The following is a 24,105-nucleotide window of genomic DNA, read 5'->3' on the forward strand; positions in this document are numbered from 1 at the left end:
TGCTCTCCTGACTTTTATTTTCAACAAACGCCCGCGATATGTACATCAAAACATGCCAACAGTTGAAAAAAAAAAAGCATTAATATACGTACTCGAACAAATTAACGTTATGCTAAAACATTCCGACACAAGTTTCATCTGAAGTGGATTTAAAATGTTTTGGACAAATTATGAAATGTGGAAATCATGGTCACATACATGTATTGACAGTTATATTGTTAAAAGGCTTTCCAATCTTTTGGAAAATCTGCAAGAAAAAAAAAAAAAAAAGAAATATTGAATTTTCAGATAAAATTAATTATAGATTGCAATTCCTGAAAATGTTTTTTAGTTGCCACAATTAAAGTTAAGTGGCTAAATATATTGACTCAAGGTCCACTTTCTGTCTTTTCCAAGTATGGAGGATGAATTTTAAAACTTCAACATGCAGTTGAAAGCCCATACAAAAGCTAAACGGTGTTTATTGTTGTTGTTTTTTGTTCTAACTAGCTAACTTTAGCATATAAACATGGTGGAATTAGCAAGCTAACATTAGCTAGCTAACTAGCCAGCTAACATTAGCATGAAAACAGCAGGGGCCGAGCGCTGCCACTCATTTCCTGTAACCAGTGTAACGTTAGCATGAAAACATGGTTGAGAAGGAAGCTAATGTTAGCTAGCTAACTAGCCAGCTGACGCTAGCATGAAAACATGGTGGAATAAGGAACCTAATGTTAGCTAGCTAACTAGCCAGCTGACGTTAGCATGAAAACATGGTGGAATGAGGAAGCTAATGTTAGCTAGTTTACTAGCCAGCTGACGTTAGCATGAAAACATGGTGGAATAAGGAAGCTAATGTTAGCTAGCTAACTAGCCAGTCGCTAAATGAGAAAAATGAAACTACTCAATGCTTCATCTACACACACATTGCTGTCGCCAGTTATTAAGTCATTAATACGCGCTGATAGCTTAATTTTCAGTCTACAGAAAGTAAAGAACAGGCTGGTGTTGTGGTTATAACGCTACACGGTGGTTACAGAAAAAGAAAAATTTATGAAAATGCAGATTTGGTAAGAAATGTCATGAAACAGTGGGATTGCTCAATGCAAAAAAACATTTCTGTGATGATGCATTTAGCCTCCACATGTTTTTTTTCACCACTTGTGTTAAAATTCCATCTTCATTAAGAGGATTTGAAGAGTCTGATGTGCAGCTGTGCAACGTGACTGATGTGCCACATGACAAGCGCTCCAGCTGGAGGGGTTAAAACAAGACGTTTCTGGACGTTTTAGGACCGGAAACAATCAGATGCACTCGGCAGCTATTTTTAGAACTGTTTCGGCGTTTTAACGACTGACAACTGAGATCTTTGCATTTCAAAAACAAAACAGACTTTGCAGAGCAATTGGGGACATCATAGCTACATTTAAAAGGCAGCTACAGTGGATATAATTGTATTTATTTATATATTTAAACAGAGTTCAACATTTTCACCAAAGATTCCTAAGATCTCGGGTCAATGTTTTCAGTGATAAACTGTAAGCGAGGACGTGTTTAGTGATCTTCAAACGTTTCGAGACTTGTCGACGATGCATTTACGGTCCTTGTGAGAAAACCTGCGTCTGTTTGTTTATTGACCTGAAGTGAATTGACTTCACCTTCTTCTACCAGTTTACGTCTTCTGCTTTCATCTAAAACCTTTAAAAGTTCATGAAATCTTTGGAATTTTAAATGATAAAATGGAAAGTTAAAATGCGTTTGTTTTTAAATCCATAGACCGACAACAAAAACAGATTCTGCCCAATGCGGAAAACTTCCTCTTCGTCTAACTGTCCAAACTTTTTCAGACTTTCCAAGTTTCTCAATTCATTTAATCTACTTTTCAGACCTGCGTAGAAACCCCTGTTTTTGTTAGTCTAACGAGATGTTTTGGGGAACCTCAGTGTTTCGTATTGTGTCTGTTTTAGTGCTCATCTGTCCTCAGGGGGCTGAAGTCACAGCAGCACCGAGGTGAACGTGAAACCGGACACCTGCAAAAATATGTTTCTTCGTTTCGTTTAAAATATCCGACTGATAGGATGAACACAAAACGCTTCCCTCGATACAAAAAAACAAAACTCAGACACTGAACTTTCCCATTCACACAAACCGTTTTCCAAAAAACTAAAGGATTATAAACAGTGTCCAGAAACCACATCCCCCCCCCCCTCGTATTAAACCGTTTTCCCCTGGAAACACTCAGCTAATGTTTTCCAAAACCTTCCCTCGCTCTCTTTTTTTCCCCTCCTGCCTTCATCCCTCCCTCGTTCGCTCCGCGCCTCGGGGCCGAAGGGGTCCGCTTCATATTGTCTTCATTAAAGCCGGCGAGTATCGACCTGGTTTGGAAACATGGTGTGTGTTTGTGAGGAGGAGGAGGAGGAGGAGGAGGCTGCCAACTCCTAAACCACATTCTTTAAATTCCCTGTAAACAAGAGAAAGAGAGAGAAATGAGAGGGGTGAGGGTACATGGGTGAACACACACACACACACACACACACACGGAGGAGGAAGGACAAAAGGGTGAAATTCATCACGTTAAACGGAATGCAAAACGATGCTAAATGTACGATTTAGAGACCAAGAGAAACCAAACCAAACATGGAAGCAGAAATACACACATTTATTTTTACACACGCACAAAATGCAAAATAACATCTGGCCGAGGCCGTCGCCTCCGAGGAAACACGACACAAGCATGCAAAAAGGGAATCGAGATGGAAATTACAACGTTAAGCAACACCGAGTTAATTTGCATCAGGACACAGATTTGGTTTCCACGTCTGACTCACTCACTCACACACACACAAACACAGACAAACACACACACACTTTTGACACAATAGCTGCATTATAAAGTCTAGTCGCCGGTTTACGTTTCACGTTGCACTGCAAACAATGCTGCTTTGTTCGTCTATTGTTATGTTAAATTGCCTGATTGAGAAAAATAAACATGTTGCACACACACACGCACGCACACACACACACACACACACAGACGATCAGAGGGTGAGTAATTGCCCTGACGCAGTGAGGGAGGATGTCCTGTTTGTTGGCCATTGTGGAGCTGTCAGTGGAGTCCTGTCATGTTGGGCCTGCAGTGACAACAGCAGCGGCTTTATCGAGAGGACAAACTGAACAGTTTTAATGCTCCCATGTGTTTTTCCTTCCTCTGGACGCTCCGTCTCGCTCCGTGCTTGTGTCTGTATCTGACTCCACGTAGCAACTCCCAACACAAGAACAAATACGCTAAACTGCACAAAGCGTGCTCGTGTTTACTGACCGAAGCCCGTTTGTGTTTGCTCAGGACGTGGTGTTCCGACCCACAGAAGCCTCCGGACTCATTTTAACGAGGCCGCATGACGTCGATCACTTCCATGAAAACAATAAAACCCTGAACCAGTCTTTCTACCGTTCACCCGACGTCTGCCGGGACGAAGAGAGAAAGTGGTAAAACTCTGTGTTATGAAGCTTTGTGGCGTTCTGACATTTGATAATCCTGCAAAATCACAGATTTCTAATCACAGTTTGTTTTGTTTTTATTTATATTATAGAGACTAAAAGATTCATTGAAAAAGTTGCAGGTTCTTTCTTTTTCCCCCCTCCATCAGTTCTCTCTCCATCCCTCTTGCTTTACCAGATGTAGATGGTAAATTGTGGTAAAGTGACGAGTGTCCACGGGGCCTCTGGTATTTACTACCTGCAAACGTTAGTCTATCACAGCATCTGTGGGTGGGTTTTATACCGCATGTGTGTTTCCTCGGCGGTATTTTCTCACAAAGTCTCTTGTTTGAGTATGAATGTGCTCATACGTCTTCTCTGAACATGTTTGGATGTATTTCTTCGTGTCAATGTGTATTTTGAAATTTATTTGTGTGTGTGTGCGCAGAAGTGATTTAACGAGTAGCAGGATGTAAAGATGCCGCCATAATTCCCTGCTGACGCACACAAACGCAGATAAGATACAGTCACATAGAAATGCTGGCAGTTCACACACACACACCCACACACACTATCTTCACACTGATGAAGCTGAACACACACACACACAAAAGCAGCCCCTGGGGAAATCTCGCTACCAGTCTCGTAAACACAGAGATGTGAATCCACACGGTCAGACAGCTGCTGCCGCCTCTGACAATCACCTAATAAAAAAATAAAATCACATTTTAATTGACACGCCCGCTAAACAAGCCTCAGTGAGAACGCACGAGAGAGAAACAATAAGAAAGACAGAAACAATAAGAAAGACAGATAGAGCGAAAGTAGAAAAACATGTGCAGACTTATATTTTGAACGCTCGTCACACTGTTAATCATTTTTTTATTCTATCAGTATGCAGTTTATATTGGTTTCTGATGTCTGTGAGAGGAACATGTTGGTTTTAATTATTTCTGGAACAATAACTGACATGGTAGTAAAAGGCTGTTTGATGACTTTTTAGACGCGTTAGCAACGCGTTAGCATCATTATCCATAATAATACAAAGTGTATTTGTTGAGTTTGCAACGTAACTAGTGCCTAAAGATATCAAATAAATGTTTCCCCGTGTAGCAGGAAATGGAAATACTTAAAATTGATACCGCACTTTTTAAAAGTGAGGTAACAAAGTGCTTTACGGGAAAAATAGAAAGTAAAAGAGAAAAGAGCGCTAACGTTAGCATTCAGCTCAAAGTACAGTGGAGGCTGATGATGTAGAGATAAGTCCGATGCTAACGTTAGTATGCTAACGTACTAATGTTAGCACAAATACTTCACTGATATAAGCACTATTTACATGTCTAGGGATTATATCAAGAAGGAATAGATGCAGTAGAAATAGGTCTTAAAAATCTACATTTGAGTGAATATTTTGCAGCTAAATCAAATTGTTTACAGGACGGTCAACCTTCGTTTTCATGTAATACTTGACTTGTTTCTTTACAGGGTTCGTATAAAGGCAATAAAGTAGTCCATGAATATGTTATACGATCCATCATCGAGCTTGTGGATGCTGGTTTATGGTGTTTTGCCGGTTACGCTCTTGGCTTTTTGATTTGTGACGGTTACATTTTGTTTGTACGCGCTCTGGTGTTTCTGGGAGAATAATGCAACGAACAGCGCAAAGAGCTTAAACGCCTTCGTTCAAATATTTTGACACTTGTCCTCGTGTGGGGTCTGCAATCTACTGTCGCTAATAAGATAAAAATAGATTATGTGCTAGCAGTGAGCTCACATTGTGCACATTGTTAGTTGAACATATGGGTTTGGGACAGGATTTCGGAGATTACCACTTTACGATTGAAATCTTTACGGTCCGTTCGTGCCAGCAGACAGAACAAAACACAAATACTAACTCACACGGCACAGTTTCTCAGGGAAACCAATGTTTATAAACTGCACAGTACTTCCAGAGAAACACGGATCCACCCCGATGATGTCATGCGTGTGTGTGTTACGGTCTATTCTTATTCGTGTGAATTTGTTAAGTCTGCAGACATGTGGGTCCTTCTTTTAAATCAGAGACAGAGACCAAAATATATTCCGATATTTAAAATTATAATGCCGTCACTTCTTCGGTGGTTTCGGTGTCTCGCTTGTTGTGCGGTGACTTCACTCATTTTGTGAGCAGAAGAGACAGAAAGACATGAAGGAAAAGAAGGAGAGAGGACATAAAACAGATGTGGCAGGTCGGAAGAAGTGGATGGAAGGGAAGGCCAATAAAAGAGGTGAAATCAATGCATCTTTGCTAATAAATTCACTTAATTTACACACTTCAGGTGGAGTCAGAGCAGCGGCGAGCCGACCCAAAGAGGCAGCAAGTTTCTCTCCGTCTTTGGCTCGTCTGCGTTTAATTTCTTCCCCTCTTTTTTTTATTCCCTCCATCCGCCTCGATCCCCTCACGTCGCCCCTAATAAAAGCCGTATGACTGCGAACCAGTGATTACTCTCGGCCCCGTCTGGTTGTGATGATTTAATGCGAGCCAACGCACCAACCGAATATCGGAAAACTAACTGCCGTCCCCCTGATGTGATGTGACCTGGAGCCTCTCGGAGGGTTTAATGCTGTTTTAGATAAACCGGGTTTAAGTTTACGTGTTTTCTTCAGTTGCTAATTGATACCATCTCCGCTCTAATGCGGGTAACATTTGAGAACACTTCTTTTTTTTCCTCCCTCTGGTTTGGCTTTCCGTTCTCACTGAGCTGAAGTTTTCCGATGGAAAAAAAATAAATAGTTTTTCAAACTCTGTGATCACTTATATTTGTTTCTGTGTAGCGGACATCTTTGATCATTTCAGAGCAGCCGGTCAACACAGCGGAGGGAATGTTATGAATGATGAAGACCACACTGATACACGAGATCTATAAACAGGCTAAATTCATCATTATTATTTTTATTAGCTACATTTCCTTTTGTGTGCTGAATAACCTTTTTCTCCTTGCAGCCCTAAAATGATTACTACAGGAGCAGGGTTGCTTAAAAACTAAAAGTTGCTGAGTCACAATTGCCCGGATGAAAAAGCTGACTAGAGACCTAAAAACAATGCTTTACATTTACATTTAGGATGGATGGAGCTGAAGATCTTGATAGTCTTGAACTGAACCCTTGAGTTTGGTTCATTGATCAATAACGGGCATTCTTAAATCGGTCGCTATCCAAGCATGGTTGACAGTTATTTTAAGGAGATTTGATACGGAATAAGATGAGGAATACATCTGACATTTCTCAACATAAAACATGGTGTTGTGACCAGATTTAAATCCTCCCAGGATCTTATCTCATTCACAGAGAATGGATCGCTGCCGTGTCAAACATTACATTTCACTGACGAAGGGAAAGTGAGGAGGATCTCCTGTTTGTCTGCGGTTCACACTTCCACAAACCGGATCTTCGACACCGAAAACGATCCGAGTTCAGACCTCAAGAAGCCGGCTTGGCAGCTGCACGCATGCGCGGCGCTCGGAAAATGAACCCGGCTCGTAGACGCGCTCCCCTCCTTGTTCCCGACCTCGCCCTCCTTACAATAATGCTCCCGCCGCTCAACTTTCCGCCCGGGTTTCACCCCGACGGAGGAGCTCTCCTGGGCGCTGTGGGCTGTCAGCGCCGAGACTAAAAGGCCCGGCTTTTGGGTTTAACCACACGGCTACAAGCACAGAATCACAGAATCACAGAATATCTCTCTCTCACACACACACACACACACACACACACACACACACACACACACACACACACACACACACACACACACACACACACACACACACACACACACACACACACACACACACACACACACACACACACACACACACACACACACACACACACACACAGGAATGTATAGAAAGAGAAAGATGCGAAAAGGGTAAAATACCACATGTATGAAGCCTCTGATTGAGGTTGGGGGTGAAAGAGCAGCCGTGTATTCTCTCTCTCTCTCTCTCTCACACACACACACACACGTTAAGAGCCACAGGGAGGAAGAAGAAAAAAGAGAAGAAGAACAAGTCATACTTTCATCCCACACAGAGACATATAGAAACAAGAACAGACACATGAAACCACATAAAAAGAGCCACGCAGAGACAAAAGGGCTTCAGGTGAGCCAGGGTTCAGGGAGTCACACACACACCTGTTTACCCTCCACACCCACACAAACAGACACACCTGTGCCTCCACACATCACACACACACACACACACACCTTTGATGGTGCTGATGACCTGGTCCAGGTGTTTGGTGTCGTTGCGGTCTGGTCGACAGCTTGGGCTGATCTCCAGCGAGTAGTCAGGTCCGTACTCTGTGAAAAACTAGACATCACATCACAGCGATCATTACGACGTCTCCTGGATTGATGGATTTGTAAAATGTCTTTTCTGTTATTTGAGTCCTACTTTCATCCCTGACATCTGCAGCCGAGCGCCAAAGTACGCTCTCTCCTCTTTGACTCTTTCTTTAAAGAACGCAGCTGCTTTCCTGCAAGCATTCAGGCTCCGTTTGGACTTTGAAGAGTTGGATTGTGAAACTTGACTGGTGATGAATATTTACAGGCTTTCAGAGGAAAAAACCTGATGCTGTCAACTGTTTTGAATTGATTTTTATAGATTTGATCCTGTGTATTATGGGTTAAATAAATCTATTTAAAGTAACTGAAGTATTAAAGTGTAACTTTGGTATTCTTCAACCTATTTCCCATGTTTTTGTGACTCCTCTCCGCCAATGTACGTCCACTAAAAGTGCTCGTTTGTGCCGCTGACAAGCTCAGATTGTTATTATATATATTTTTAACACTGATTTCTACAATGTGGATGAAGCCACGAGAGTCCAGAACGAGACTTCTCCGAGCGAATGAACAGACCGGACCAAGTGGATGTTAAAGAAAAACACAGTATTTCTCTGAAGGGTTCTTTCCATAATGTAGTCAGACACTTGATAACAATCTGAGCCTGTCAGTGGAAAGGAAATAGCACTTTTAGTTGGACGTTCATTGACGGCGAGGTGTTTTGGACCAAGTTCAAAAGTTTCATCACTTGGGGAAATAGGGTCCAGGTTGAAACATACAGAAGGAACCCTGAAATGTAGGAGCAGAAGTTACAGTCTTCTCCCCTTCTAGACGTTGGTGTAGTGTTTTTAGTTTAGCACGTTAGCATTCTTAGACTTATTGCAGCCGAGGCTGACGGGAAAGCCATTCCTTTTGCAGGTATTTGGACGAGTAACGATATTGATCTGATGATGGCAGTTGATCCAGAAGTCTATGACAAATGTCACGGCGATCCGTCCGATAGCTGTCGAGATAAGTCTCCTCAAACACCACAAATGTGAACCTCATGGTGGCGTGAGAGGGAAAGTCAAGGCTTCACCGAAGTCAGATTTCGTGGCTGAGATGTGAGATGTTTCAGTCCGTATCAAAGCGGCGAAACCGACCGGCATTCCCGTCCCTAGAGCCAGGCTGCTGGTGTCGCTAATGAACACATCAGAGCTTTCAGACGGACACATGTTCCTTATATCTTCTGATGTCTAGGAGTCGCATTAACACAAACAAATGTATGAGACGGTCTCGTCTGGTTCACGTACAGAAATAAAATGAAAAGCAGAAACCACAAATCAGTCAAAAGCTCCACTGGACCGCCTGGGCCTCACCGAGAAGAAGAAGAAGAAGAAGAAGGCCTGAGATGATTTCAGCACATACCAAAGGCTCCTGGCATTTCACGCAGAGTCGGACTGATTCCATGAAACAAAACCTGCCAATGTGTACGAGTAAAATAAAAAAACTAAAACAGGTGGAAACCCAGAGAGTGGGTTCAAGCAGAAGTTAAAACCTGAGCACGTCGGTTTAGAAAAACAAATTTCCAGGGTATTTGTTCGGGCCGTGACTCAGTGGCATGAGAGCAAAACAAACTCGGAGGCCAAGTCCGACCACAAGTGCGTCAGTCCGTCTGCAAGCGGCTGTTGTGAAAGCCTCGGACTCTGAGGACTCAGCAGAAACATGCCAAGACGAGCAATAGGACCCATATTCCTCCAGACAAACTCTAAATATACGGACGTTTGTCTCTCAAATAAAGTTTGGAATCATCCGATTGTAGGCAAAAGTGGAGCATTGAAAGTTGATTCTAAGAAGGCTGAAACTAGCGACGGTAGCGCAAAATTGATGAACATTTAATTTAAGCTTCTGACCAGATCTAAAGACGGCAAACACCCCAAAATAATGTGACACTGCTCCTTTAAGTTGGCGGAGTGAGTCTGTAAACATCCCGTAATGATTTCTGCGCTAATGCCCCCATTTTAAGACGGGAATATCTGGTTTTGGATTGAACCCCTTTAGTGGATTAGATGTATGTCATTAGAGAAGACTTCAGAAAAGTCTGTATTGGCAACACACACACACACACACACACACACACAGAGAGAGCTGAGCCAACATGCAGTAGGAGTATACTTTGGTGTACTTGAAAGACAAAGACAACTCTGTCTTTGTTTAATAGCCCTGTGTGTGTGTGTGTGTGTGTGTGTGTGTGTGAGTCAGAGAGAGGGAATGCATGCTAGTGTGTGTGTAGATGAAGGTAAGAGTGTGTGTGTGTTTGTGTGAAAGTCTGCTGATATTTGCTTGCGTGAGTACATGCCTACAAGCAAATATCCATGGTGTCTTTAAATGTGTGTGTGTGTGTCTGTCCAATTAGCCCCGATGAGTCTCTGTGTCTTACCTCCGGTTTCAGCGGAGCTCAACATGAGAGTGGTTACTTAGCACGCACACACACACATGCACGCCCGCAATGTATTTCCCATGAACCCAGTGCTCTGTCTCCTGCTGTCCAGCAACACACACACACACACACACACACACACACACACACACACACACACACACACACACACACACACACACACACACACACACACACACACACACACACACACACACACACACACACACACACACACACACACACACACACACACACACACACACACACACACACACACACAGTCCTGCTGCTTGCTTGTTTGGCTTGGATGACCATGGGGAGAAAGAGAGGTGCAGACACTCCAGAGAGATATTTCTGTAATATTCGTGATACTTTTTAGACTACATGAAGCAGTAGAATGAGAGGAAAAGAAGAAGAGCGACGCTGATATAAAACCAGTGAGTTTAGCGGGCGATCCAGTGAGGCATGAACGAGGTCAAGAGACAGAAGAAGTACCAGCTGACTGGCTCCAGTGTCTCCGGCAGAGACTAACGGGGAGATAAATAGTGGAAGGTCTCCGGTTATTCACCGCCGACATTAACACCGACCCTCTGCCCATCACTCACTGTCCGTATGAGAAACACCGGCCTTGATGCAGAGAACACGGTGCGTCTGGATCTAAATGTGTGTATATATATATATATATATATATATCCTCCTGCTTGTGGGGCTGTGGCGGCAGTGCCTACGTGTACCAGGATGCATTGCGCGTAGTGTAATTAAATACATAGTAATAACAGCTGTAGTATATCCATAATATACATCTGTATACTTGTCAAGTACATGTGTATTTATTAGTGTTTCTATGAAAGTTCATGTGTGAGTAGAAAGACAGAACATGAACGTGTGTGTGTAAAAAGTGTGTGTGTTCGTGTGCATGAGCCCATCTGTTGACAGCAGTGTGTGTGTGTGTGTGTGTGTGTGTTTGTGTTTGTTTTCACAGCGATCAGCAGGATCTCCAGCTACGAAGGATGCCGAGCGGCACAGCGGAGGGGAAAACGTCTCCGAAAAACAAATGGACTGTGTGTCTGCTCTCTGATGAATGTTTTCAACAAGGAAAAGAAAAGCGGCTCGATGCCCGAATCACAGTCACATAACACACGTACACCCCCCTCTCTCTGGACTCTCTCCCATCCTCCTCTACCTCTTCGTCAATCCGTCTTTTATAGACTCGTCTGTCAGTTTTCCTTTTAAGGCAACAAACACTGTGTTTTTTGGGGATTAATCAGGAAAGCTAGAAGGAAACCTGGGAGATGAGATTCAAAGCCAACATGACTTCACTGTTTAGCCGTTTAAACTTCGAGTAATGTCAGTTTCAGCAGCTAATTCTTCCTGCAGAGCAGAGCGGTGAACCTGCAGGTCTGCTTAATCTAAAGGAGTCGGCTGCTCCGGTCAACATTCTTTACATTTTAAAACCGATAGAGAAAACTTGGCAGCAGAAGACGGTGCATCAATATTTTTGCCTTGATGTTAAGCAGAAGATGGCGGTCGGCATGCTGCCAGTCTGGAGAAGCAGACCAGAGTTAGTTTGGAACCAACCGATCTGGGCAGCGGTGGACCAGAAACTCATGTGTTCTACGAGGTAAAGCATCTTATAGGAAAATAAAAATGAAGATAACGTGAATAATGATCCCATCTTCTAGGATCAAGCCCGTCCATGAACACGATATCACAGACGTGACTCTCTAAAAAGGAAACGAACTCTTTCAGCTCATTGTTGGTACAAACCAACAGACACGTTCCCCGCCACGTTCAGACAAATGATCCACAGGAGCAACACGCTGGATTAATGGAAGATGTCATTTTGTAAACAGGCAAATTCCCCTCGGTCTCAACACACACACACACACACACACACACACACTCTCCTCCGGTGACGTTTCCGGCGATTGAGCCCGTGACTCTGGGAGCCGACACATCCCCGACGGCAGCGAGGGGCGGGACAGGAAGTGGCTGCAGACAGGAAAAGAGGAAGTAGGAAGTAAAGAGGCGGGACGCTTCCCCTCCCCTTCTGCCAATCTGGGAGCAGAGACGTCCTCCCTTCCTGTGACACTCACTCGTATTTACCTTTGTTTCTCTCACTGGAGACGAGAGGAACTGAACTCACACACTGCAGGTTGACCAGTTTGTTCCCAGCAGTTCTGTAATATCTATTTATGACTGACGGAGGCGGAGCCTTTCACACATGGTTCTGGGTATAACGCAATTAAAACTTTCCATAGCAATGGCGGCTGGTGGCTTTTTTTGTTGATTTCAGTTCCCCTGGTAAACAGTGATGCCGCATATATGTCTAGGGCTTTTATTGTGAAGGGTAAGAACGGGAGGAGTAAAGCAGTATGTGCAGATTGATGTTCTGCTTGTTGGCCAGATGTTGTGATAAACTGCTGCTGCTTCCTCTCTTACTTGTGTCTTGTTATTGTGTTTGAGACAACCAGAGTTCTCAGCTTCTACTGGAGAGACAGAGAGAGGACGTTTGAGACGAGGACATCTCACTCTGTAACTTTTCAAAGCACCGACAGCAGAACCGTTATCTCCGGACCTGATCAATACTCCGGGTGTGACTGATTCAGAGCCGTGTTTCGGGGGTCGTCCCTCGTAGGGAGGACATCTGGACAGCCGTAGAGTCCAGAAACTCTGCTATCAGCTGCTGTGACGTTGAATTTACACAGCATGTGGACATCAGACGTTGCATATAAATCTCCTTGAAGAAGTAAAAACAACAAGTGAGGACGCGTTCTTGAAAACACTCCCCATGGCCGTCCAATCAGAGACGTTAACAGACCTCTGACCCGTAGTGTTCACACGCAGATTGGCTCCACCACTGTCACACAATGGGGGGGTCAATGCAGATCAGTTAACCGCTATCGGACAATACAAGTCAACAGGGAGGGTTAATGACTTTTCGACCCGACGGCTTGAGTCCCGGTTCAAACTACAAAAGGCACTTCTACTTGTGTTTTCATAAGATATTGGAGTATAATAAGTGTGATAGCAGCGGGGTCATTGTGGGTAATATTTTGACTGGTAATCAGAGAATATTGCAGCACTATTGTTGATGTGACCGGCCAACTGTGACTGATGTTTGTGTTTCTTAGACTACTATTTTTAACCGTTTAGTCCAGTGGTTTGTGCACGACAGACTGAGCACTCAACCTCTCGGGTACTGATGAGAAAAAACAGATGAAGTTGATTCCATTAAAAATGAGCCCAAACCAACAAAAATAAAACCTACATCAATATTTTTGGACTGATTTCCGTGAGATTTGAGTCGATAAAACAAATTAAAGTGGCTGTTTTTTGATGCTTGAAACTAAAAGAACGTTTCAGGACACATTGCAGGTCTGAAAAGTGAAGCCAATGCTTCATGTCTTAAAGCTGCATTCTCTCTAGTGTCCACCAGGGGGCGACTCCTCTGGTTGTATAGAAGTCTATGAGAAAATGACTCTACTTCTCTCTTGATTTATTACCTCAGTAAACATTGTAAACATGAGTTTATGGTCTCAATCTCTAGTTTCAAGTCTTCTTCAATACAGCATGATGTTCATCTAGTACATTATGGTCCATTTAGAGTCACACAGACCATAAAGCAGGGGATGCTTTACCAGCACTAAACTCTCTTAAACCAGTATCGACTATGTCCACCTCTTTATATGCAGTCTACGGCAGCAGCACAGTGGAAACATAAAAGCATTTATTTAACTTCTACTCGGTGTGACTTCCTAACGGAAAGTTTCCCATTTGAGTATCAGTTATTTTCTCCACATTGGCGGCAATTTATCATACAAAGAAACACAAAAAAACCTGCTATAAAACAGACTAGTTCATTATCCGACTGTAATGAATGTGTGCATTCATGTGGTTTAGTCTACAGTAGAGCAGAAGGGTGGACGCACACACACACACACAGAGAAAAGGGTACAAAGGTAGTTTTTGTTCCCCGTGTCGCTGGAACTTCAGCTTTGCTTGGTCATCATGGATAAATGCCCCTCTTATCGAGCACAACGGGCACAGACTGGGCCACGAACACACACACACACACACACACACACACACACACACACACACACACACGTGTGTGTTAACTTGTGCAGTACTTCAACTTCAAAATAGATTAACTACTATATTTGAAAGCCAATAAGCAACATTCAAGTTAGGAAAAGCCATTAGGTTGTTTGTTTCTTCAAAGAAAATGTGTGTGTGTGTGAGAGAGTGTGTGTGTGTGTGTGTGTCCTCGTCTTCATCGTCTGTGGCAGCTGCCTGCACTGATAGTTGCTTTGTTTTCAGTGAGTGCTTCTTAATGAGGTCAAAGGCTATTTAGGGCCATTGGACGCTGACAAGGAGAAACAAGAGGTACCTTCATCACAGCCAGAACACACACACGCACTCTCTCTCTCTCACACACACACACACACACAGACACACACACACACAGCTATTCATTACATTTGACCAAGACAAGGTCCAAAAATCAGCGGCTGGAGAAAGAGACCCTTTGTGTGAGAGAGAGTGTATATAGGAGCAAGAGAGGCAGATGGGTCTTCTGATATTTGGAGTCTATTTGATTTAGCAGTTAGCATAATGACAACATTCGGGATCACACACGTCCCTTCTATTAAATCACCGCCATGATGTTCCTCCCTCGCGGAGGCAAATCCAAGAAGTGTTTCCACTCACTTCTCAGCAGGTTAATTTGTTTACATCCAGACCGTGACCTGATTACGGCGAATAACCAGATTCAGTTCCACTTTAAATGTTAATGGTTCACAGAAAGCAGACTGTTGCAATAACCAACGGTCTGCTTAGTGCTGCGTTTCATAATGCTGTTACTGGAGGCCGACAGGAAACGTCTTAATAACATCACAGAACTACAGAAATCAAATGAATGACCTGATTTGGAAACCAGACTTCATTGTATTCTTGTTGGAGTAAATCAGAACATTGATGATTATCGAGTTATACTCTACCTGCATTCTCTCTAGTGTCCACCAGGGGGCGACTCCTCTGGTTGTATAGAAGTCTATGAGAAAATGACTCTACTTCTCTCTTGATTTATTACCTCAGTAAACATTGTAAACATGAGTTTATGGTCTCAATCTCTAGTTTCAAGTCTTCTTCAATACAGCATGATGTTCATTTAGTACATTATGGTCCATTTAGAGTCAAACAGACCATAAAGCAGGGGATGCTTTAGGGCGGGGCTACACGGTGATTGACAGGTCTCTATCAGCGACGTATACTGCTGTAATCCAAGATGGCGACGGCGCACTAACCTGCCTCATTGGTAACAACAAAGAGTACTAATGTAAGAACCAACATGAAGGGAAGTAACCCATGCATTATTTCTTTAATATCAGTAACTCATTAAAACTTAGATTACTGCTTTAATAACAATTATATAAATAAGATGGAGAGAGAGGAGCCTGTGTTTGATGAGGCAGACAGAGAGGAACTGTCAACACTAGTTTCTCTCACACACACACACACACACACACACTCGGTCTGAGTCACCTGCAGACAAACCCCTTTATTGAGAAGCAGGCGGCCATCTTTGATTAGATGGAGTGACTCAGCAGACAGTGAACACAAGGGGGTGTGTTTGTGGGGTTTTTGGTGTGACAGTACAATGAATGAGCGCGTTTGTGTTCATGTGGGAATATGTGAATGTGCGTGATTGTGGCCATGAGAGAGACGGAGACAGAGAGACGGAGAGAGAGAGACAGAGAGACAGAGAGAGCGTGGTCGTACCTCGTGGTCCGGTATCTCAGAGGAGAGAGTCTTTCCGAGCACCGCTGCCGTCAGGTAGGTCCAACAACGAGCCGTGTTAGCCAGGTTATAACCTCCTGGTGAAGGAAGAGGAGAAACAGACAGGTATGAAGAGGAAACATCAGCATGTGGTCACATGAAGCATGTCTGGCAGACGCTGAGGAGATATAAACCCGTTGAAAGTGAGGCAAAGAAAAGTCTTAAATTCATCTGTGTGGACTCGTTTCATTTCAATTAACAGTCAATTAGAAGGATACATAAACAGGAAGTAAACATAATCTCTCTGTCTGTCTCTCTCTGTCTCTTTCTCTCTGAGAAGAAGTGAAGAGGATGGACTCGAGTGAAATCAAGAGAATGACAAGAACCAAGAAGGAGAGGAGGATATAGCTGAGAGAGAAAGTATGTAGGACAGAGAGGGAGGGAGAGAAAGGAAGAGAGGTGGGATTGTAGTTGAGTAAAATGGCTTCATTGTGTCGTATAAGTAGTAGCTATCATCTGGCTGAGGGGTCTGGAACAGAGCATGGTGTGTGTGTGTGTGTGTGTGTGTGTGTGTGTGTGAATCACTGAGATTCAAAGCAAACATAAACACACACACACAAGGGATATATGACAGTATCCACCTTTCATAAGGAGTACTTTAATAGTACACGTACAGGGACACACAAACACACATGCTTCATACGCACCAACACGTGGACAGAGATAAACACACAACCAGCGTACCTCCTCCCAGCAGCAGTGTGGGTAGCTGCCACTCCAAGACGTGCTGCAGACACTTGCCCACCCCCACCGGAGTCATGTTGAAGGAGCACATGGGGTCACCCGCCATGGTGTCGGCTCCCAGCTGCATGACCATCGCCTCCGGGTTGAACTGCGCTCGCACTTCCTGCATCACGCTGCACAACAAAAACGATACAGACGTAAACATATTGATGCAGGCTGGGGGCCAATCAGGAGCCTGAGGGCCCTCAGGAGAGTTACTCTGTGTGTGTGTGTGTGTGTGTGTGTGTGTACCTTGTAAAGGTCTGGTAGTATCGGTCATCCTTGATGCCGTCCTCCAGCGGGACGTTGACGGCGTACCAGCGGCCTTTACCCAGCCCCGTGTCACACAGGTCACCCGTACCTGAACACACACACACACACACACACACACACACACACACACACACACACACACACACACACACACACACACACACACACACACACACACACACACACACACACACACTTGTCTTACAGCGCAGGTTATCTTTTAAAAGATATATTTTAAACATCTGTAAGGACAGACCTGGGAAGAATCCAGGAGAGAACTTGTGGAGGGAGACGGTCATGACTTTGGACGTGAAGCTGAAGGCATCTTCCACACCTGAAGTGAGACGAGGAGAAAGAAAGAGCAACAAAATATATATATTTAGGTGCTTTATGATGATAATGATGATAACTTTATTTATATGGCACCTTTAAAAACAGAGTTGCTTTGACAGACAACAGCAAGAAAATAAAAACAATAACAGAAAGCTCAGTCGATACAAAATAAATAAAATAACAAACATCCCTCTGACGACACCACAGATTGAGTTCTCTACTTATTTGATCTTTTTTCTACTTGTTTGATCTTTCTGTTCGTACCATCTCCGTGATGCAGGTCCACGTCCACGTAGAGGACCCTCTCGTACTTCTCCCTCAGCTTGAGGATCCCCAACACGGCGTCGTTCACGTAACAGAAACCCGAAGCCTCGTCCCTGTGAGACGGACACAAATAAAACAGGTGTGCGTTTTTAAAAAGCGTGACCTTTTACCTGGAGCGCCCCCCTCAGGCCCATCGGTGGAACTGACGAGGACGGCTGCAGGTGAGCGGGATCCACAGGTGGGCTTACTTCTTGGCGTGGTGCCACCCGCCCGCCCAGTTGATGGCCACCTCACACTTCTGGTCCACCAGACACTGGGCTGCTGTCAGCGTAGCGCCCCCTACTGCTGCCGCATAGTCGTATATCCCCTCCACCACTGGACAGTCGTAACCTGGAGGGGGGGGGGGGGATAAATATCTGAAATAAATATATTTATCTGAGATTTAAGTGTTATTTCTGTACAGGCAGCACTTCTCAAGGCTCAATCATGTCCTCATAAAAGAGGTTAAATGAAACTGATGGGCTGTAAATAAAAGAAGAAAAGAAAAGGAGGAAGGAAAGGAGACAGAAGTGAGGGAGATGAATGGACTCGAGCGAAGGAAAATAACAAAGTGTGACGTAACAATAGACTAAAGAGGTGAAGGAGAGCGACGGCAGAGAGAGAAAGCGTCTCAATCCAGGAAAAGGTGGAGCCGTTTGCTGATGAACCCGGGAGAGGAAGCGACGGCGGGACGAGTCGAGGACACGAAGAAGAGCACTGATGGATGAGGGGGGGGGTGAAAGGAGGGAACGAGTCAAGGAAACGAAAACAAGGAGGGTTGAACTTGAGGATCGGTCTGAAGTTAGAAATGTAAACATTCGGAGAAGGACGGACGTAGAGGCAGCTCATCCAAGAACAACAAACATGGAGGGATGTCTTTGAGGGTTCAGCTCAGATAAGGAGCTGTGCTCTCTGCTTGAATCTGGTGTTATAGTGCCCCCTGCTGTCGATAACATAGTACTGCACGAACACTTGTACCACTTTACTCCCTCTGTTTTAAATAACGCTGTAAAGGTGAGGTCTTTGCTTTCCTCACCCAGGCCGTAGTCGACCGACTGCGGGTCGTCGTTGTCTCCGTCCTGGCTGATCTTGTGGAGATGCTCCAGGTACGAGTCCGTGTGGAACTTGGCCATGTCCTCTATGGAGGCCACCTGAGGTTTAATGGTGCTGGAGAGACAATACAACATACCCTCCAAAATAAGATGAATCTGCATCATTCAGGTGAACCAGAGCTTGAACTGTGCAAGCAGGAAGATATACTTGACATCTTCCCATGAATGTTTAGCTGTTTATCTCCAACGTAAATGAGTTTTAATCGTCGTGTCATCAGCCGTCACTCACCTCACGTGCTTCAGGAGTCCGTAGGCTTCTATCAGTGAGTGGACCATACTCGCCTGGAAGATAACAGGAAATAATAAACAACAACAATTAAACGGTCTGGACGATGACGACAACAACGAAGCAGAGCTCGTGAGCACAACGTTTGCTCGTGAGTATTAGTTTGTTGCACTTATTGTATTGGTTTGTTTCTGCACTGTACGTTGGCTCTGGTTTATGCGCTTAGATGCTTGTTTAAAGAAGGAGATGCACTTATGACTTCTGGTGACTGGTAGTTCTCTTGAATAGCTATGTTGAATACACTTGTTGTAAGTCGCTTTGGATAAAAGCGTCTGCTAAATGACTGTAATGTAATGTAATGAGGACAACGGTTGCTCGTGAGGACAACGGTTGCAGAACGGTTGCTCGTGAGCACACAACCGTCGCTCGTGAGCACAACGTTTGACGGTTGCTCGCGAGCACAATGGTTGCTCGCGAGCACAAACGGCTGCTCGCGAGCACAAACGGCTGCTTGCGACGTGAATACAAAGGTTGCTCGTTAACGTTCGGTCCAACTCACCCGGTTTGGCACTTTGGATAAACTGTCGCAATGCTCGATGTACTCCGGGCTGTAGACATACGCGACCTTCCGGTTACTACCGCAACTGTCGTCATCATCACGGTCTCCCCTGTGACTCATTTACGATGTATTAAAATATAAATAATGTTTGAATGGAGAATGGAGCTAAAAACAAAATGTTAGAGTGAAGAGATTTCCGAGCGGCGTCTTCTTCTCAAGTGTGGTGTTACACCGTCAACATTCCCCCCCCCGGTAAAGTCGGTTCACTGCCGGTGTTCACCTCAACTCGAGACGTTAACGAAACACAACGATGATAAAAATGTAATTTATAAAATGTTAAATACAATAAACTTCATAGTATTTCTTAACTTCTTTAATTTAACGATTTATGGTCACGAATACGACGGAGAGCTGCGTCCTAAACTGTCCTCCTAACGGTCATCAACATCGAATCCAACGTTCCGCGCGCGGACGTTTTCAAAGTGGAACGCACACAGCGCGAGGAGTATTCTGGGATTTCATGTAGTCTTTTCACTTCCCTTCTCAATAAGCAGCTAACAAGCTAACTTTTCAAAAGAGTTTGCATCAACGATTAGACAACAGATTTTGCTCAATAAATGTGTTATATTGTAAGATATATTTATTAAGATATGGATGTATAAAAAAAACTATATTTTAATAAAATAAAATAAATATACCTATAACTTATTTTTCGCTAGAGGGCGCCAAAAACAGCTGACTTGTACCAACCACATTTCATGCACTCAAGTGAGTGGGGTACACTCATTCAAGGGTACAATAGTGTCAAGTTATTTAAAACGAGGATTACCTCTTCCGTTTAAGAAATTCAAAATAAAATATGTAATAACAGCTAAGCACGGAAATCCAATACTGCAGTGAGAGTAAAGTACAAAAAAGAAGATATGTATTTAAACTAACGTGTAACAGAAGTATTATTCTTAATACTTGCAGTCCAGTGTCTGTCAGTAATGATATATTTATATTGTTTTATTTTTTATTTCTGACACGCCTTTATTCTGAAGGCCCCATCTCGTAACTTCCTGTATTGTTCCTGCTTCCTGTCAGCAGCTTTACGGCAGCTTCAGGTTACAACCCTCGCTGTGGGTCCTTCGCTCGTCACTGCTGCCGCCGCCGTTGAGCAGCATTTATCGGGACATCCAGCCTTGCAGCAACTTTTCTAGTCGATAAAATGACTTCACCGTCGAGGATTTAGCGAGTTTGAGTTGTTGAATACTTTAACCCCCCCTCCCTCTTAAAGTGCGCTCAACCGTTGGACCTGTCAATCATGAGGAGCAGGAGCAACTCCGGCGTTAAGTTGGACAACTATGCCCGGATGGTGCACCAGACTATCCTGAGGCACCAAGTGAGTGTTTCACGTGTTCAATGTTCAATATTAAGAGACATATTAAAGTAGTCTGGTGGGTGAGAACTCACTCTGATGTGTTCATGCAGGAGGTGAAGTCAGTGCACGTTACGCAATACATCAGGTCTCTCTCTCACACACACACACACACACACACACACACTATATGCTCTATTGCACTTTACATTTTTAATCTGGCATTTAAATTGAGTCTTATTTATCTTTCTTAACATTTATTGTTTGTTACCTTTTTAAGTCTGTGTATATATATATATATATTATATTGAGCTTTATTTCTATTTATTTTTATTTATTATTGGTTAACCTTTTAGTCTGGCTCATTTATTATTTATTGTACTTTATATTTTTAATCTGGCCTTTTAAATTTAGCTTTATTTCTATATATATTTATTTATTTATTGTTTGTTACCTTTGTAGTCTGGACTTTAAATTCAGCTTTATTAATTTAATTTAAATATTATTTATTGTATGTTTCCTTTCATTTATTCTGGCTTTTAAATAAACTTTATTTATTGACATTTCTTCTTATTTATTGTATCTCTTAAATCTGTCTTTTGGAGCTGTATCCATCACAAGTCCTTCTTCTGGTGTTTCCTCACCGTACATTGGGAATGGGGGGGACTGTTATTGGGACAGTCCCACGAACAGTCCACATACTTTTAAATTATAATGTACAGAACATAAACCATAACAAACCTCATCTAAACATAACTCCAATAGGTTATCTAATCATGTCACGATCATCCTCGCCAAAATAATCGTGATAATCATGATAAATATGCTTTAACTGACACTAAAACATGATGGATTCTGCATCTTTTTCATATTCACGATCATCCAGATTATGTAAATTAATTTAATTATTCATCCCAATCGAAATCCAACATCGTCCCATCCTTACACACATCCTTACACACATCCTTAAACTCCAAACGTAACTCTAAAATCTCTCAAATAGCCTTTTTAAGAAGTGATGACGGGTCTAAAAACACTAACACCTAAAACTCACTTTGGTCCTCACAAAGATAGAAGTCTAACAGGACAACGAGCTGCAAAAACTAGATAGAATCTGAAGACTTAAGGAGAGAAAACATGTTAAATGTATTATATTTAAATGGAATAGAGGCTGGTTTAGAGGGCGGGACTCTGACTACATCATTCAAACATCTGTTATTTCTTTAGTTGTATAGAAACTACGATAAACGTCTCCATAGAAGAAGAAGAGGACAAACGTTGTGTGAGCTCACCTTTTGAATCTGACCCAAAATGGCTTCCAGCCAGTGTTCAGGTCACCGGATCGCTGCACTAATGACCGTAATGTGCTCACTGGGAGCTGAGGCTGCACAGTAAATCTATCCGTCTGTTCCTCTCCGCTCAATAAATATACACAGATATATAAATATCTGTGTATATTTATATGTATTGTAAAGCGACTCTACGTTTGCTCCTCTAAACACATGAATCATCACTTTCCCATGAAGAAGAAGAAGAAGAGGTCCAACATGTTGACTCTCTCGTTGTTTGTGCAACGTTTCTGTGACATTTCTCTCCGTCAGTGATGAAACCGGACCTGATAGTGAAAGACTGCTTCAGTAAAACCTGAACATGGAGCAAAGAGCTGCAGCAGCAGCTACAGAGAGGAAGCCAATGTGTATTACATGCAGTACACAAAGAACACATTCTACTCCAGTTCCTCATCAAACTGCATAGTTTCACATTTCCTCATCTGCATCTTCTTCTGTTATGAAAGTGTGTTGTCTGTCTTTACAGCAGGAAGCACCGGGGCTTATGGGTAATGTAGTTTTGGGATGCATTGCACTTTTTTAATCGGTCGATTCTCTGACCTGAAGATATTAAACTTACCTAAATAACGACCAGTGACCCCCCCTCCCCCTCCCCCCTGTATGTGTCCTACAGGACCCGGTCACCGGTCTTCTGCCGGGCAGCGCTGACCAGCCTCACTCGTGGGTCAGAGACAACGTCTACTGCGTCCTGTCTGTGTGGGCCCTCAGTCTGGCCTACAGGAAGAACGCCGACCGGGACGAGGACAAGGCCAAGGCCTACGAGCTGGAGCAGGTGTGTGAGGGTGTGTGTGTGTGAGAGAGTGAGAGTGTGTGTATGTGAGAGAGAGTGTGTGTGTGTGCGTGTAAGAGTGTGTTTGTGTGAGAGAGTGTGTATGTGAGAGAGAGAGAGTGTGTGTGTGTGTGTGTAAGAGTGTGTGTGTGTGTGAATATACTTTAGTCCAGAGTGTCTCTCTGCCTGAACTCTGTTTAACATTGTTGACCTGTTCCTCCAGAGCGTGGTGAAGCTGATGAGAGGAATCCTTCAGGGCATAATGAGGCAGGTGTGTGGTGTCACAGTAATACACACTTACACACTTACACACACTTACATCATGTGCTTTCTGTTGTTGCTCTTAAAAACCTCTTTTTGATGCACATCTGTTACCTGTCCCTCTGGACGGAGGTGTGAGCAGCTCATGCAGCTGTTGAAGCCTCACATGTCATCTGTTGCAGCTGGATAAGGTGGAGAAGTTTAAATACAGCCGGAGTACCTCAGACTCGCTCCACGCCAAGTACAACACCAGGACCTGTGCTCCGGTGGTCGGAGACGACGAGTGGGGTCACCTGCAGGTGGACGCCACCTCGCTCTTCCTGCTCTTCCTCGCTCAGATGACGGCATCCGGTAAATATACACAAGAGACACGTTTCTGCAGTATGAGGGAGCACTGCAGGTACTTTTGGGGGGAAAAGCAGCTCATCCTGAGTACATTTGTGTGTGTGTGTCTGTGTGTGTGTGTGTGTGTGTGTGTGTGTCAGGTCTCCACATCGTCTACACACAGGATGAAGTGGACGTTGTTCAGAACCTGATGTTCTACATTGAGGCGGCTTACAAAGTGGCCGTACGTTCACTTCCTGCGTCCGTTTTCAATAATCGCCGACTCATCTGTTCTGTAACCATTAACGTCTGTTTCTGGTTCCTCACAGGATTATGGGATGTGGGAGAGAGGGGACAAGACCAACCAGGGCATCACTGAGATCAACGCCAGCTCTATAGGCATGGCAAAGGTCAACACACACACACACACACAGCTGCTGCGGTGCGGCCTTTAGGCTGACCTTTAGATG

The 24,105-nt window shown here is 43.7% G+C and overlaps 2 protein-coding genes across 8 annotated transcripts in view; one reads left to right on the forward strand and one right to left on the reverse strand.

The window, feature by feature from the left end:
• Positions 1 to 19,991, reverse strand: hdac8 (histone deacetylase 8). 3 transcript variants are annotated; one of them, XM_076092363.1, is made up of 11 exons: positions 19,573 to 19,978; positions 19,017 to 19,069; positions 18,712 to 18,842; positions 17,885 to 18,026; positions 17,637 to 17,749; positions 17,296 to 17,373; positions 17,019 to 17,127; positions 16,728 to 16,900; positions 15,987 to 16,081; positions 7,703 to 7,808; positions 1 to 2,440 (listed from the first exon to the last, which is right to left on the reverse strand). In XM_076092363.1, the coding sequence occupies exons 1-11, from the start codon at positions 19,690 to 19,692 to the stop codon at positions 2,418 to 2,420; spliced, it is 1,143 nt and encodes a 380-aa protein (XP_075948478.1). In that variant the 5' UTR covers positions 19,693 to 19,978; the 3' UTR covers positions 1 to 2,417. The 3 variants fall into 3 exon arrangements, with proteins under 3 accessions (XP_075948478.1, XP_075948479.1, XP_075948477.1); XM_076092364.1 differs by lacking the exon at positions 7,703 to 7,808 and having other exon boundaries at positions 19,573 to 19,984; XM_076092362.1 differs by lacking the exons at positions 1 to 2,440; positions 7,703 to 7,808 and adding an exon at positions 11,926 to 12,194 and having other exon boundaries at positions 19,573 to 19,991.
• Positions 19,029 to 24,105, forward strand: part of phka1a (phosphorylase kinase, alpha 1a (muscle)) — an 18,384-nt gene continuing 13,307 nt past the window's right edge. For 2 of the 5 annotated variants that reach the window (XM_076092357.1, XM_076092359.1), the window contains exons 1-7: positions 19,106 to 19,164; positions 20,662 to 20,956; positions 22,895 to 23,053; positions 23,274 to 23,321; positions 23,494 to 23,662; positions 23,797 to 23,879; positions 23,965 to 24,045. In XM_076092357.1, coding sequence (XP_075948472.1) covers positions 20,879 to 20,956; positions 22,895 to 23,053; positions 23,274 to 23,321; positions 23,494 to 23,662; positions 23,797 to 23,879; positions 23,965 to 24,045 — 618 coding nt within the window. In that variant the 5' untranslated portion in view covers positions 19,106 to 19,164; positions 20,662 to 20,878. Of the gene's footprint in view, positions 19,165 to 20,661; positions 20,957 to 22,894; positions 23,054 to 23,273; positions 23,322 to 23,493; positions 23,663 to 23,796; positions 23,880 to 23,964; positions 24,046 to 24,105 lie in introns of all 5 variants that reach the window. The other 3 variants (XM_076092358.1, XM_076092360.1, XM_076092361.1) reach the window with 3 other exon arrangements.

This window comes from Anarhichas minor, unplaced genomic scaffold (genome assembly GCF_050575085.1).
Source record: "Anarhichas minor isolate MPS153535 unplaced genomic scaffold, ASM5057508v1 ptg000016l, whole genome shotgun sequence".
NCBI lineage: Eukaryota > Metazoa > Chordata > Actinopteri > Perciformes > Anarhichadidae > Anarhichas > Anarhichas minor.